Below are 16,151 nucleotides of genomic sequence, written 5' to 3'. Positions count from 1 at the left end.
TCTTCCCTTCCCTTCCCTTGCACCCACAGCCACTCTGGGTACAAGACATAATGGAGAGCTATGGCTGTGGTGGGAAGCACATGGGAAACACATTTGTCTCTGCTGCACCACTGCCACTCATTACAGCAGCAAAAACAAACTCATACAGGTTGCAAACACACTGCTAAAGTCAGCTTGTCCAACCCTGCTCTTTGCAGTGAAATCGTGCAAAATCCTGCAGTACTGGAGGGATTTTTTCCTGCTTCCAAACTGGAATCACATTGGGCCAGATACATTCCAGCAGAGCAAAAGAGCATGCTTGTCCCAAAGAACTTGCTATGAGGTCTCCTGAATAACACTGACTCTGCTACAACCTTTACAAATAAATGATGTATTCATGCTGCACCCAAAAATAATACTTAAAGGAGATGCAGTTGAAGCAGCTGTTGTAATAACCCAGCTCCAGCCTCACCACTGCCACTGTGCATGGAACTGTCCCAGGACTGAGTTTTTGTAGTGCCACAATAGCTCGGTGCTCTTGTCCCGTTCACACCCACTCTTAGTAATAACAACAGTGTCAGCCTATTCATGGCATCACTGCAAAAACAGATGTCGTTTCAAGTGCTGCAACAACACTGAACAAGGGTTTTTCCTTCTCACTGTTGTGAGAGGAGTGAAATGAGGGAGACACCAACTGTAAGTGAATGAAGGTGCTTAGGCTGGACCCAGAACTTGGTGAAAGAAAGATAGAAAATGGCACCCAGGTGTCTCAGGAACTTCACTGATGCAGTGGTCACTTGTTCCTGTGCTCTCACATCTCACTGAGAGATGCTGTAATTTTCTCTGTGGTCCATGCAATGGTTTGTATCTTAGCTAGGAGTTAATAAATTGCCTTTCCCTGGACAGGCAGCTCAACTGGCATTAGAAATGAAGCTGGAAGAATCAGGGGCAGCATGTGAGTGCAGTACATCCAACCCCAGCACAGCCCATCTCTTTGTTTCACCTATTCAGAAAACTGGAAAGCAAAGAGTCTCCCAGAATAGCCTCAAGGCTTTCAGGGCTGTTTCTTGGCACTGCCAGAGAGTTTTTTGGCCCAGCAACTTTCCGTTCACTTACATCTGTGAACAGAGCATAAGAATTCACTGTGTTGGAGGTGGAAAGACTCAAGGAGCTGAGGAAAAGAAGACAAAGTCCTAGGAAACTGTGAGGACTAGCATGGAGCGAGATCATGTGCATCCGCTGATGCACTGTGTGACATATGTTCTAAAGTACCATATGAGGCTGCACAAAATGTATACTTGGGAAGAAGGCTGATTCAAGTCAAGCTGTGGAAACCTGTTCTTAATTACATTCAGCTGCCATGACTTATTGCATATAATTTAGAGAAAAGGTTTAAATTAGACGGCCAGTTCACTAAAATCACACAGAAGGAAGTTTTCACGTCTTCATTTGTATTTAGAGGATGCAAACAATGAGTGCTCTGCAGGAGGAGAAGAATTTGAGAGCATTACCATGGCTAGGATGTATGGGTCTTTGCCTGATTCTGCATTGATTTCTTATGTGACACCTGAACTCTCTGCTGCAGCTTGTCCTTAAGGGTGGCAGCTTTAAATACATGTCCAAGAGCTGGATCCTCTGCTGGAAGATGCTATGCTGCACTTGATAACTTTGCAGGAGAAAAGTGATGATCCTGCGTAATAATCTATTTAGGAAAGTGTCAGAGAGCTCCCTTAATTTGGTGCATAGTATTGACTGAGCATTTCCTTGTTGGGGTGATGTTAGGAGTCACCACAGCAACCACTGGACATAGTTTATAATAAATGCTACTGTGTTGTCTTTCTAACCACGTATTTGCTGCTGCTTCCTCTGCTCTGTGATGCTTCAAGTCTCAAAAGCTTCCTTAGGGCATTGTTTTTCCTTTGCTCTTTCCCTTTCCGTGGAGCAGAGGAGAGCTTTTTGCAGTGGATAAAGATGTAGGTCAGGTTCATTAGAGCCTGCTCATTATGAAGCAGTCTTCAAAATGAGACAACAAACCCCTGTGTGCTGTGCTGCCTTCACACCTGCAAGTGAACACGCAGCTGACAGTAGCTGTGGGTTGTGATGCCTAGCACTTTTCCTGACCCCCTTCAAACACCAGGATTTGAGACTTCAGACTCACTGAAAACAACACAGGATCTTGGTCCTCTGGCTGCCTCTAACACACACTCCACCCTCCTTTGGACTTAAGACGCTCGGCTTCAAAGCACACAATGTGCTGGAACACACAATGTGCTGGAAACATCCATTATTTATATGTTACACGCACTCTCTTGCCAGACCAACTTTCTGTTTGCTAGAAATATTTTTGAGACATCATCCAAGAATTTCCTGATGAGTCTGTGTTTGCAGAAGACTGTCTTCAGGGTACAGAGACTAAAACACAGAGAGACACGTGGAGATGTTTGTTTGATCTGTTTGCTGTATCAAACATGAGGCACAAAAGGGAGCAAGAAGCAACCTTAAAAACCCAGTCCTGTTATTCCAATGAGGAATGACATCACAGTGGAGGCACCTCTTTACCCCATTGGCCTGTGGTAGCTGCTGTTGATTTCAGTGGAATGGTCCCCCTGACTTCAGTCTTGTTCCTGCAAAGCCCAAGTACAATAAGGCTGCAATTATCTTAAAATGACTATTGCTCTGCAAGAGGCAAAGGGAAGGTGCACAGGGCAGAGTGATGCAGCAACATGATGGTTACCTCCATCTGAGAATTACACAAAGAATAAAAAGAGATGTTGTGACGGACTCTGCAGAGCCTTCACCAGACTGCAGCTGGAAGCACCCACAGGCTCTTCCAGGGTCACCTTCAATTCTTGCCCCCACTATCTCAGAGCTTGGTGCAGCAATGACAGCTTTGGGCTTGCAGGTTTTGCAGATTATAGGCCTGCAGTATATAAAGCCCATTTCAGTTTTTTTCTGTCCTTCCCCACCAAGCTGCTGCTTGGCACTCATCCCATGCACTGAGCATTGACTCTGACAAGGATTCCTGTTCATTGTCTGGGAACAGGATACTCCCGCTGATCAATCAGTCCTGATCAATCTGGGTTGGGATTGGGTTATTATTTTTTTTTCTCCTGCCATCTTCTACACAAAAATGTTTTTTGGCTACTCAGTAGCTAAAAAAATCCCTCTTCTTTCTCTTTTTCAAGAGAAAGAAGGAAACCTATTAGGTCATTCTTCATAGGGCTAGGGAAGGGGCCAGCTCATATGAGCGGTTTTACTTCATGGTAAGGGGCCTGCTGTCAATCCATCCACCCACCCCTCCTGAATCCCCCCTGCAAAGACCCTCATTTATTGCCTTCAATTAAAAAAAAAAAAAAGAAATCCATTCTAAAGCTGTGTTGCTTTAGCACAGCACTGTGACATATATCCAGATTAGGCTGAAGCCAGTTGCTAAGTAGCCAGTGCAACACTGGGGTTTTGCTCAAAATGCTGATGAAAAGTCAACATGTTTGGCTGAGAATATCAGGGTACACCCATCTGTCAACAGGAGAGCAAGCAACACCACACTGGGCACTTGGTGTTTTGGATGTCAAAGCTGAACTTTTTCCATGAGCATATTCACAGGAGGAAACTTCTTTCTAAGCACAAGTGGCTTCTTGCCATTTTTGAAGGACGTTGGAGATCAGGGAAGGTACAGCTGAACAGTGTAGGGGATGGAGGATGCAGGTGGAGGTTTCTGCACCAAAAAACTGGTTGGGCACTTGGAGGGTCCATGTGAAGTCAAAGGGACCATGTGCTGTTCACGCTCTAGGTGAACCTTCCTAGAGATGCTGGCAGGAGCAGAGGATGTTCAGCATCTTTGCAGTGGCCTCTTACAGGCAGATTTCCAGACCCTCAGCATGCACAGGCACTTGCTTCTTTGAAAGGGAGATATTACACATAATATCGTAATATTATGATGTGATGATTATCTTTGTCTCCCTGCCAAAAATTACCCCTCACTTCAGAGTAGCCATGATCTTGCACAGAGACCAAAACACAGTGATGACCTTAATCAAATACTAGAAACATCCACCACGTCCAAGAACCCGTGAGTTCTGTAACAACTTGAATTTCTTTGGTCCAACTCCAATTCAAAGCAAATTGGCTGTACAGCTGTCCCTCCCTTGACCAGTTCCAGCACTGTGGGCTGGGTCTGAAGAGTATCAGCTACTCTTAATCCCAAATTTCCCCCTTGCTGAATTCAGGGATAGAAACCATGGATTCAAGTGGCAGGAGATGGTGGGGACTGGAAGTAGCAAAGTGGTGGGGAACGACCTGCAAGCACCAGCGTAGCTCACTGCCAGCTCCATTTCCAGTATTTGTGCTCCAGCACATTTGAGATGACAACAAGGGAAACTGGCTTTAAACCCTCTGGCAACTGAATGGCCCCAGTGGGAAAGCCCCACCATGTAGTGTTCTTCTGAGAATCTCACCTCACAGGGAGATGAAGGCAGAATCCACCCCAAAACCTTTCTGTCCATGCTGTCCTACAGTGCACACCTGTGCCTACACCTACATGGGGCTCCATGTCCTTGGGGTGGCCTAATGGCTCAGCTCCTACCCATGGTCCTCTCAGGGCAGGCACTGCTGTAGGAAGAGGACCTCAGGTTTCTGCAGTCAAGAGAGAATTTGAACAGACCCCACTGCTTGATCTGAGAGGAGGAGACTGTTTTCAGCTAACCTATAAATAACCATGATTTCTATAAACATCTGCCAGGGCTGGGAGAAGCTGAAGGCTGTGCCAGAGACCAGCCCATAATCAAAGCTTTCTGGCAAATATTGCCATGGTAGGGGCTGTGTGGGCTGCCTCCACATACAGTATACAAATATTTACTGTAGATTTGCCTGCTGCAGTAACTACTCCTTCCTAGCAACTTTCTGCACCAGCTCTTGTGCATTTTTATCCCCTCACAGTCTGGCTGAGCAAGTTGTGGACTTTTTTTTTTTTTGCCTGCCAACTTACAACATCATTTGCTTCCTTGTCTGTGCACGCTTGGCATCCAGAGATGACCCCTTGGCTTTACAGTCAGATTTGTCAGTTGTCCGTAGGTGTAGGTCATGGTCTTCATCCCCAGAGAGGGAAAAAGAACATCTGAGCCTTCAGCAGAGAGGAAAAGAACCTGGAGGACATCAACTTTCAAGTAACACAGTCTGAAGAACCGTCTGAAGAAGGTATATCACATTTGAGCAACGGAAGGGCATGGCAGAGGAGGAAAATGCAGGCAGGTGCCCCCATGGGAACAGTCTTTGTCCAACACTGGTTGTTTCCCTGCAGAAAGAGCTTTGGCTTGAATATTTTCTGGTGGTGTGAGAAACACACAGCAAAGAGCATGCCAGGTTGTGCAAGCAGTTCTGGGAAGCCACAGTAAAGACCTTGACCTTGACTCTGATGACAGGATGTCCTGAGAGAGTAGGAAATGGCTGTGTAAGCCAAGGGAAGAGATTCCTCACTGCCAGGCTGATCTGCTTTTCCTCGTCTGCATGAAATATTTCTAACCTTAAATTACCTCTTTCTCCCTGGCAGATGGAGTCTTACACATCCGATCCATTGGTCTACCACGGTGGCATGAAGGTCTCCTTTGTCATCCAGCTGATGAATGCCATTGCCAGAATTGAGCGAGCTCTGCCCAAGCTGACTTTGCCCATCCTGGTGCTACACGGCTCTTCTGACAAGCTCTGTGATATCAGAGGGTCTTACTTACTGATGGACACAGTGCAGAGTCAGGACAAAACGCTCAAGGTCCTCTTGCTTTCTTGATTTTTAGGGTATTATTTATAACTATTTATAAACTATTATAACTGTCAGTGTTGGCCTAGCATGAGTGACTGTGAGGGGTAGGGACCTTGCTGACCTCCGGAGCTGGAGGTGAAGAGGGGTGATGGGTTGGTGACACTGAGCAAGCGTCACTTGCTCAGGTGACAGCCCCTTTCACCAGAAGGTAGCCCAAGCTCAGCCCTTCTTGGGCACGGTGTGGTGGCCTTTCAACAGTTACAGCTGTGCTGCAGGCAGGTAGTGGTGGGTGATCTCCAGACCTGCCCCAGTGGTGGCTGTGTGCCTAAAGGTCTCTTGGACAAGAAGCAGCTTAGCGTAGAAGTAGAGTGAGGCTCATAAGCATGTAGAGTGCTGACCCTAAAAGCTCTTCTGAACAGTGCCAACTGTGCAGGCACCAACCTTACCTCATGCCCCAGCATGTAAAGGTACAGGGGGGTCTTTCCAAAGCGCTGGACAACAAAAGCCGCTTCACATCTGCTCATTTCAAGAGAGCCACAGCTGATTAACCAATTGTTAGCACATGAATGAGCCTGAAAGAGAGACAGGGAGACCGGGAAAAGCTTTTGTCATTGGAAAAGTAACTGGATAGTCTGAGCATAAAAGCAGTAAAATTTCACAAGGCATGATGGGAACATCCCCCATTGTCCTTTACACTCCAAGGGCATGATAAGTATTTCCTCCTCCTTAGTGGGATAAGAAGCAATAAATGGATGGGGCTGGAACATGCATCGTGTTCCCAAAGGGCAGCAGGGTGCTCGGGTACCTGCAGATATCACGCTGCAATGCCAACACCTTCCTGCTTGCCAAGGGCCAGCACCACCAGTGACATCTCTTTGATTTCATAACCTGCCATATCTTGGGAAAAAACTGACAAGGTGTGGGCAGGACGTGTCGGACCTGTGGGTGTTGAAGAGAGGGGACCGGTGGCTGTTTTGTTCATGCAAATTCATTTTTTCTGTGCTAATCTCCGCTCTCTCCCTGGTTGCAGGTGTATGAGGAAGCCTATCATGCCCTCCACAAAGAGCTGCCTGAGGTCGCTACCTCTGTCTTCACAGAAATACTGACATGGATTGGCCAGAAGGTCTCAGCAGCTGGGGAAGCCAGCCATACTTAAGAGCAATTGCTTTTGCATCTCTTACTGGGGTTTTCTGGGAAGAAATGCTTTTCTTATTAGAAGTCTCTCAGAAAAAGATCTAACACGGAGGGACTTTTGGGATATTTTATCACGCACAGCATAAGGGAGGGTGGGGGGAGAGGCACAGGGTGGGGCATTACTTGCTGATGTAAATGGCCATTTTCCTAATCTGGAGAAGAATTGGCAGCTGTGGGAGCAGTTGTCAAAGCTTTCTGGGTCGGGCAATTTTATGGAAATGCCCCTCACCCACCAAACTTCCCCCATGGCTTCCCCTTCTCTGCTTTTGCTGGGGTGACAGGGGTGTATTTATACTGCAATAATTTTTGGTATGTAAAAGAAGTCAGTATCTTCCACTTCATGGTTTTGATTCCAGGTGTGTACTGTCCTTTCCCTGTCCCCACCAGCCAGTACCTTAAAATCCCTGGTCCTTGTGAGGACAGCACTATTGAAGGTACTGGGTAGTGAGGAAAGGCTGAAGATGGAGCTGATGGCTCCCTGAAGGTGAAAGGCTGATTTTCAAGATCAGACCCCTTTGAATACTACCTTTATAAGCAGGCCAGGCCAGGGGAGAGCACAGAGACGGCCTCCCCTGCCACCCTGCGTGTCCTCTGCAAGTTTGCACTTGGGGAAAGCATGTTGAACAGCTCTTTAATTTTCATCATCAGAGCAGAATCCCAGAAGGAAGAGCAGGAATGTGGAATCAAACCCACTTAGCACATTCAAATCCCATGCTTTTCCCAATGCCAAACCTCATCTCCTCTGCAAAATGAACTATTCTGTAAATACTCCTAGAGGCTAGGGTTTTTCCTTCCCTCCGTTTTTTTTTTTAACTCCCTTTTTTTTTCTTTTGGAATTAATCACTTGTGCTACTGAAACTGAAAGAGCAAAGTCAAAGATATAAGAGAATATAGTAATATAATATATGATGTATATAGAGGTGACTGGAAGCTGGGGAAGAAATGGGAGAAGAGTAAAGAAGAGGTTAATTGTTCCTTCTCTTGGCAAGAAATAATGTTGTCCTACCAGGATCCAGTCCTCTCACCATAACTTTACAGTCATAGTCTGTTGTTTTCCTTCATCAGTTGGAAAGTGTCCTGAAAATAATGCTAGAGAAAAGCACGGAGCATCTGGTGGGTGGGGAGTAGCAGTGGGTGTCCTCATGGTCCACTGGTTTAGCAGGAGACCCACAGCATGAACAGAGATCCTGTCCAAGCTCATCCCAGTCTCCTCCTAATCAGCACTGGGGTAGATCACTGAGCGGCCAAACTCACCCCTTTAGGACATGTGGAGAGCTGAAGACAGGGTCCAGGGTCCGACCATCCATCCAACATACACCTTGCTGCACTGGGGGCATCCCGGACCCTACTGTATAAGCTGCCATGGAGGAGCTTGTGGACTGGTCCAGTGGTGCAGACAAGCCAAATACTAGAGCTGCCTGAGTCTGTGGTGGCACCAGGGTGAGAGGAAAGAGCTTAGACTGAGGTAAAGAGCAGAGACATTGCATTGACACAGTAAGAGGTGTGTAGTGATGACTGGCTGTGCAGGTCGATTTGTTCAGCATGATAGCCCTAATCATGAATATACTTCTTGGCACTATCCAAAGGAAAGGGGTTAACCTGCACCTCTCCCACCAGTTTTGCAAGAAGGAAATGCAAATGTTGCACTATGAGAGGGTGGGGCATCTCCCTGAGAGGCAAACCAGCCCCCCGACTGCCTTCCCTGGCATTAGTGGGAACCATCGCTATGTCCCCAGGGCTGGACCCCACCTGCAACAGTTGTTGGGGTTCACCCACCTCTCTTTTTTTGAAAGCGATCCTGGCAAGGTTCGTGGAAGAAGCCTCTGTGCAGTAACAGTCAGAATCAGGGCCTGGATCCATTCGGTCCCAGCAGCACGGATGGATGGAAGATGTGTGGATGGAGGTTGTATCCTTGTAATTGCCCTAAGGGGCCCAAATCAGGGAAGCTCTTTTACACAGGTTGATCCAGACACTTTCACATTTGTATTTTCTTGCCTCTAAAGAGAGGAACAAGCTGTAGTTCTCCCAGCAATGCCAGATTTTTATTGACATATTATTCCAGTGCAATCGGCTGTTCGCAGCAGCCCCTGCTAAACCTCTGGTGACACTTGCTCTGGGAAGGAGCAGCCCGCAGGTCACCCACTCTCCATTTTCCAGCAGCCTGTCTTGAAGCAACTTCTTTTCCCCAAGCAAGTGCCCTCCTGGCCAGATGCTGCTAGCAAAAGACAGCAAGAAGAGAAACACTACAGCAGTGATAAATCTCACCTGCTTCATCAGCTGGAAGGGGAAACAAGTAGGCGTGATCCAGAGGTGACAGACATTGCGGGGGTAGTAGCAAAATGATCACTTAAGGATGGGATTTTTGAAAGCACTTTTCTCGAGGAAGTCAGGAGGAGTAAATCAAAGCCCACATTCTTTACATCCCTTCCAAATTGACAAGCACTTTGTAGGAGGGGAGAGGGAAGTGACCCTTCAGCAGGAAGGTCAGAGCCCGTCTGCTCCCTCCAACCTGGCTTCAGGCAGAGGAAGGTCCGTGGTCAGTGCCTTTGCTAAAATGTGTCCTTTCACCCTAGAAACGTCTGCAGCTCAACAGAAATAAATCAATTACTTTGATCTGGGGAAGACTTGTCCCTCTGTCTGTAGCTAAGCTCAGCAGTAGCACGTAGCCTTGGGAGGCTGTGTTTGAAAAACGGTTTAACAAACAAAACCTACAAAGAACATCAACAACAACAACAAAAAGCCAAATGAGCCCCAAGCCGTGGCAAAGCAGCAGTTATTGCCACCCTCAGCCAGTTTTCTGAAGAGTTACCTTCTGATGCTTTTAACATGGGGAAACCTACCCAAAAAAAGCCGGACACTGCCCACCCCGACCCCATACATCCCCGGCCCAGCTGCAGAGCGGAGAGGGGCCACAGCCCCTCTGCAGGTAGTGATATGAGTGCAGAGAGCAGGAGCCAGGAGCAAATCAGCCTGGGTCAGGTGAGACACTGCTCCTGCCACAGCTCAGCCTGCACATTTCAACTCTTGCTGCTGTTGCTGATCCCTTCCCCTGCCTGTAAGCTACTTTATATTGACCCAGTTAGGTTTCACCAAGCCCCGGAGGAATTCTTCCTTCGCTGACCAGATTAGCAATGAGCAGAGCAGCTGCTGAGGGAAATGTAATTACACTCTATTTCCAACTGGCAGGTACCATTTGCAGGGAGCACAGCCAGCCCTAGGAATGTTGCTGTGCGGAGCCGCACCAGAGACCAGCCTGCCTTGGAGAATAGGTGGCACTCATGACTGAGCAATAGCAATGTATAACTACTGTATATATCACCACCTGTAGCACTGAGAGGCCATTTCCCACTGCCTAACCCATCATGTTTTCTATTTAGCCTGTTCTTTTTATACCACTCACCTTAGCACACTGCCAGCACAAACCCTTTGGGATCGCATTTCCTTTTACAAGTAATTCCTGAGGTTGTCTCTCTTGTTCCGCTGTGTTCCAGTTCAATAAAATACATTTATATATATATATATACATATATAAAAAACATATATACATACACATGTATTTTCAGTGGAAAAACCATATACAATTTAGGATTCTTAAAGGAATACAATGTATATTGCAACTAATAATAAAGTTATGTTTTCTGATCTGAGTGTGTCTGAGGGCATCATTGTTGATTCTCATCCCTCTGGAGGGTGAGAAGGGAAAGGCAGAGAGATACTAAATTCCAGTTCAGCTTGTAGAGGAGAGAGCTGCAGCCCCTGGGTGCTGCCAAATTGCCGGTGTGGTTGGCACCCGCTCCCCAGGCTCATGGAGGCCTTTCTGCTTCAAGGTCAGCTTTTTGAAGTGCCCTGAAATCCATGGCATCATTCCTAAGTCTATTTGGGATATCCCAGAGCAGCCTAATAAAAAATTACCTCGGGGCACTGCAGGATCCCTTTACAGCTTACTTGGACCAAGCAGGGCTCTCTGGATTATCCCAAGGAAAGCCAGCTCTACCTTCCTCAGAGTAAAAGCTTTCAATTCTTTCCTTCTTCCCCCCCCCCCTTTTTTTTTTTTTTTAATTACAGCTGAGGTACTAACTTGAAAAAAGAAATAGGAAAAAACTCCACAATCCACAATCATTCCCAAGTGCTTCCCACACCCCAGACGAAACAACAGTGCGGAGCGGGTGGAGGATATGCAGTAACAGACAAACTCAGCCAGCTTCGAGACCTGGTTCCCATGCTTTTACAAGCCCATTAAAGTATGATGTTGGCCCTGAACTAAAACCAATTCCAACAGGAAGCATCTGTACCATGGCCAGGAGCAGCTGCTGTTTAAATCCTACCTCTTGCCCCCAGCCGTGACTGCAGACAGGGCTGGGGAGCAGGGCTTGATGCTCTCGGCTCTCAGGCAGTGCCAGGTGCTCCAAGAGCCCCTGGTCCATCCAGACCCAGGGCTGCAGAAATGCAGCCCAGAGAGTGGAGCTGGGGCACAGAGCAGTCACAGGGTCCCCTCTTGCTCTCCTCCCTGTGCAGACTTCAAGACAAATCACTGGTTTGTAAGGGCTCCCCAGCCACTTGCCCTCCCAAGTGGGTGATAGAACAGCGAACAGACGAGACAGTGCATCCACGTGCCAGCCCTCTGGCCAGAGTCATTAGCGGCACCAGACCCAACCTGCAACCTTCAGCAAGTCATTTCATCCTCCTTATGCCTCGATGACCAAATCAAGAGAATAATTTTCTCTTTGTGTGGCTCTGTGCAGACTGTGTGTCTGATTGCATCCCAGCTTGCCGGGTCAGAAGCTCTGGCTGAGGACTTTGATGCACATCAACACAGACAGCAGAGCTGGGGCTTTTTGCCGAGCCAGCAGGCACACCATGCTAGTAAGGAACATCATTAGTAACAAGATTTGCTTTAATACTGGCAAGTCAACAGCTCTTTGTCCTGATATTTTGGTGGTTTATTAAGCTCATCATAGTTTTGAGGGTCACTGGAGGGTGCACACCACGATGCTGGGATAGGGACCAAGCGCAGGAAGGAGGGGATGGTCCTTTGTGAATTTGGGAGCAGCACCAGCACAGAGGAGCTGTTTTGGCAGTGCATTTCTCCTGGTGTCGCCCCCTGATGACCAGCGAGCTGTCACAGCCATTGGTGGCTTTTCTGTTTTTAGCCTGTGCTTCCAGTCTGATCTGCAAGTCTGCAGGAATCCTGAAGCTTTCAGCTTTTTCTCTTCCCCCAGCCTGTGCTTGGTCTTGTGTTATCCAAGGCTGGCTCTGGGGGTTGGTGCAAGGTGGGGATTAGCCGATGGATGGTAAAGCAGGAGCCAAAGCAGTGCCATGGAGGGGAGAGCTCCTTAAGAGTCCTCTCCAGCCACCCTGGAACAGCCTGCTTCACCATCAGGGCATGGCACAAGAGGTGTCACACTCGGTCACGTTGCAGCAGGGGCCCTGCCCCTGTCAGACCTCTGGGACCACACAGCCCATCACCTGGGCCAGGCTCAGGCACTGAGAACAACCAACTGCTGCAGCTCCAGTGAGTAGTGAGGAATTTTAATTAGAAGGTCTACTCAGCATGTAACCTGCAGTGCTTCGGTGGTGTTTGCAAATGGTTAAGCACCGGAGGAGGCAGAAGCAGGGCTGTGATCCAGTCCAGAGCTGGTGGGGGCGAGAGGGACTCGCACCTCTCCAGCTGCCACTGTACCTGCCCTGCTTCAGAAAAGGGAGATGGAGCTGATGGGATTGTGCAGGTGCCACTGCACCACCAGAGACCACTGCTCTGGCACGCTGTGCTGGCAGCCTGACTGCCTGCAGTCACCACTCCTGCTCACTCCAGGCTCTCAGAAGTGGGGCTTTTTTGGATCAGTCAGTTGCTCTCCTCTCCACATACAAGCACAAGTCTCCTTTGCACACAGAAACAGGGTAGTGCTCTCTCCCAGCTTATCCATCTGGGATGCTCTCTTTCTCCATCCCATGGGGAAGCTGCTGATGGGGAGCAACCACTCACCTTCCTGCTGCTCTCCAAGCAGCTGCCTCTTTAAACAACACAGCCACAACTGCCAGCAAACACTGCAGAGCCCACATCTCCCAACAGGCACAAGCCAAACAACCAGCCTTCCAGTGGCCACCACTCCTCCGGAGGGAGTGACACAGGATTAATTTCCCTTCCCTCCGGAGGAAACTCTCCAGCATATGGAAACATTCCAGGAATTCAGATAAAAAACAATTCCCAAGAGATCAATTAAGAGTTTGGATAGATCGCATGATATGTGCTCTTGTCTATCCAAGGGAAACTTGGCAAAGAAAGCTGCTTGGCCTAGGGGGGAGCTGAGGGGAGGGCAAGATGTCAAGCATGGAAAACACTTGTCTCCTAAGAAAACATGCAGAGACAAGAATGGCAGAGGGGAAGGAATGGCAGCTCAGGGGCAGAGGACACGCAGTACCTTCCTTGTGTTAGTTAATGCAGTGACAGCAGCGAGCCGCCTGCCCGCAGCACAGCACAGGGCAGCCCTTGTCTTTGCCACATCAAAAGCATCCAGGGCTCACCCCGTGCACTTTTAACACTAAGTCCTCTCTTCCCATGCCGAGCGTATGTACATCCCATGCTGCAGCTGCTCGGTGCCAAAACCCAGCCCGGGGGCACTGGCGTGACTGGCAAATCCTGGATTCCCAGCAAACGCTGGACTTTGCACGCAAGTCTGGTGTGCCCCGTTACCACAGCCAGCACTGTGAGCGCTGAGCCTGGCAGAGCAAGAGAAGTGCTTGCCTCCCACAAGCTTTCAGACCTGGAGGGCTGTTGTTTAATTGCAGCCTGATTGGAAAAGGTCACATAAAATCAGGTAACAAGAAATAGTCTCCCCTGTCTCCAGAGAGGGCAGGAGCAATCACCTCAGGAGCAGCGTGGCCAGAGCCAGCACCTTGAACGGCTTTGAAGATGCTGTGCCCGACTGGCACTCAGATCAGAGAAGCAACAAACAACCCGCCTGAAGCATTGTCAGCTTCTCAAAGAGAGCCTTTGGAAAAGGGAAGGAGATTGAACTTGCCGCCAACAAACTTCTTTTCAAACTCCTGGATAATTTTCGGTTTCAGATCCAGGGAGAAGGGGGGTGGAAGGAGTTCTGGAGAGCAGATTGCTGGTTCCCATTATGGAAGCAAGCTTAATAAAATTTATAGAAATATTGGTGGTTCTGCTGTGCAGTGCCAAGAATATGTTAGAATAAAGCCTTGTGAGCAGAAGGGAGAGATAGAATGTCATCTTAGCCTTGATATGAAAGATCAGCCTTCATCTCCTAAAGCCTATCTCCAGGAGCAGTAACTAGCACACTCACTTGCCTTCCCTTCAGAGCAGCTCTCTGCACAGCCTGCCTCGCACAGTTCATCTCTGTCGCAGCCTTGTACAAATGGTACTGGGATGACCCTGGCTCACAACCAACTGATAAGATAAAAGAATAAAGAGGGAGTTATTTTTTCTTACTGAGGTTTTAATGACATCCCAGCGCAACACAGACCTGGCTCAATTTCCAATAAGGGAAAGCTACATCCAGTTACTTTGTATCAACCCCACCCTACCTGGAGCCTATGAAGGGATGCATCTGGCCACACACAGCACTCCCTTTATCTCCCTTTCCTAACCACAATGGCAAAGCAACAGCCAGAAAACAGCAGTGAGCAAAAGATCCACTGGCATATCACTGCCATCAGGAACGAGCAGATCTCACTTTCCAGTCCTACTCTCTTTCCCTTGAGCTTGCTCTGCTGGTAACAAGAGGAGGGAGATGAAAGCTCTCACACTCATTTCTCAGAGCTTATTTTGGGAACCGAGCAGCCAGACCCTTGGGACCAGAGCTAGTTGTTTGCATGGTACTGATCCTCTTCCAAGGCTTTCTTTAGTGCACTGAAATGCCTTTCAAACCTTGCCCTGCACTTGCAGGCTTACAAAGTTAACCACAACCAGGAAAAGCAAAGGGCATGTGCACACTGGCCCCCTTTCCCCAGATGCTGATCGCGTGTAAGCTTGAGGTTGTAGCTTGACTTTGGCTTAAGGATCTGCATGTCCACAGCTGCACCCAAATGTGGCTGCTGTCCCCTAATTAATAGTCTGTCTCTCTGCAGCCCTCACCTTGGTTATTGCCAATAACCCACCTCCAATTTCCAGTCTGAAAACTCTAGAAACCATTTGCAACCTAGAAGAGGTTTTTGCCCTTCTCCCTCAGCACTTCCTCAAGGCAGGCAGCAACCCCAGCAGAGCCAGCACCTTTATTCAAAACAGGCCCAAAATGATAAATGATGTGTTAGTGTGGCCTCTATTATCTTAACCAATTTGTTATGTCAAATCTGTTTCAGCTTAGAAGGTAAAACAAAAACCTGCTCTGCCAGCACACCCTGACCCCCGTGAGAAGAGAATGAAGCCAAACCGAGGTTTCCCATTGCCAGTCAGGTTCATTCATCTCGGGGAGCTGAGCACAGATGCAATCCAGCTCCCCAGGCTGTGATGGGCCTCGCCAGGCTGCCCACAGCAAGGGAGAAAAACACAGTGTCACCCTCAGCAGATGAGCCTGACAACACACACCGACTGTGAGCTGCTACGCTGGAACAGTTACGCTCCAGTTTGACCATGACTGTACAACATGAACGGCTCAAGCCTCTTGGAGAGGCTCATCCTTCACTTCAGGCTCTCACAGCACGATGATGCTCCTTGTGTGCACTGTTTGTTGAGTCCCAAAAACCTGATTAAACCTTGAACTTTACTAAATCCTCCCTTCAACAGCATTAGTCATTCACATGTTATTAGTACCTTCTCCCCTCACCTGAAAATTGCATGTTCCTACCCAGAACAACAGAGACAAGATGGACACTCATTCCCTGAATGCCAGTCGTGCTCTGAAGTCATCGGGGGCTGCACAGACAGCTCAGCTACAGCCTTTACCAAAAATGACTGTAGCCACCCAGGCATACAAGAAAGCAGAAGAGAAAACAATGCCTGTGTCCTCAGAGAGGAAGGACTGCCCAGGCACTCCAGCAGCCTCAAGGTTTTGGAGAAAACACATGCTTCAGACTCCAGGAGTGCACTGAAAAAGTCAGAGTGGTTAAGTACAAAGGCTCAGAAATCTCCATCCTTGGATTTAATGACCAGTCAGCAATGACAGGGACACAGGATGACAAGAAGGAAGGGAGGAACAACTTAATCTGTCAGGGGCTGCCCAGAGCAACTTTCCAAGACAAACATCACCTCCCTGACACACCCCCACCA

General features: G+C 48.3%; 1 protein-coding gene across 6 annotated transcripts in view; it reads left to right on the top strand.

Moving 5' to 3' along the window:
• Positions 1-10,567, top strand: part of MGLL (monoglyceride lipase) — a 104,152-nt gene extending 93,585 nt beyond the window's left edge. For all 6 annotated transcript variants that reach the window (XM_027882684.1, XM_027882687.1, XM_027882685.1 and 3 more), the window contains 2 exons: positions 5,525-5,740; positions 6,762-10,567. In XM_027882684.1, coding sequence (XP_027738485.1) covers positions 5,525-5,740; positions 6,762-6,887 — 342 coding nt within the window. In that variant the 3' untranslated portion in view covers positions 6,888-10,567. The remainder of the gene's footprint in view (positions 1-5,524; positions 5,741-6,761) is intronic.
• Positions 10,568-16,151: the final 5,584 nt, after the last annotated feature.

The sequence above is a fragment of the Empidonax traillii genome, unplaced genomic scaffold, assembly GCF_003031625.1.
Source record: "Empidonax traillii isolate 1590-97213 ecotype Southwest subspecies unplaced genomic scaffold, ASM303162v1 scaffold109:size1658292, whole genome shotgun sequence".
Lineage (NCBI taxonomy): Eukaryota > Metazoa > Chordata > Aves > Passeriformes > Tyrannidae > Empidonax > Empidonax traillii.
The sequence above is the reverse complement of the archived record's forward strand: the minus strand, read 5'-3'. Positions and strand labels throughout refer to the sequence as shown.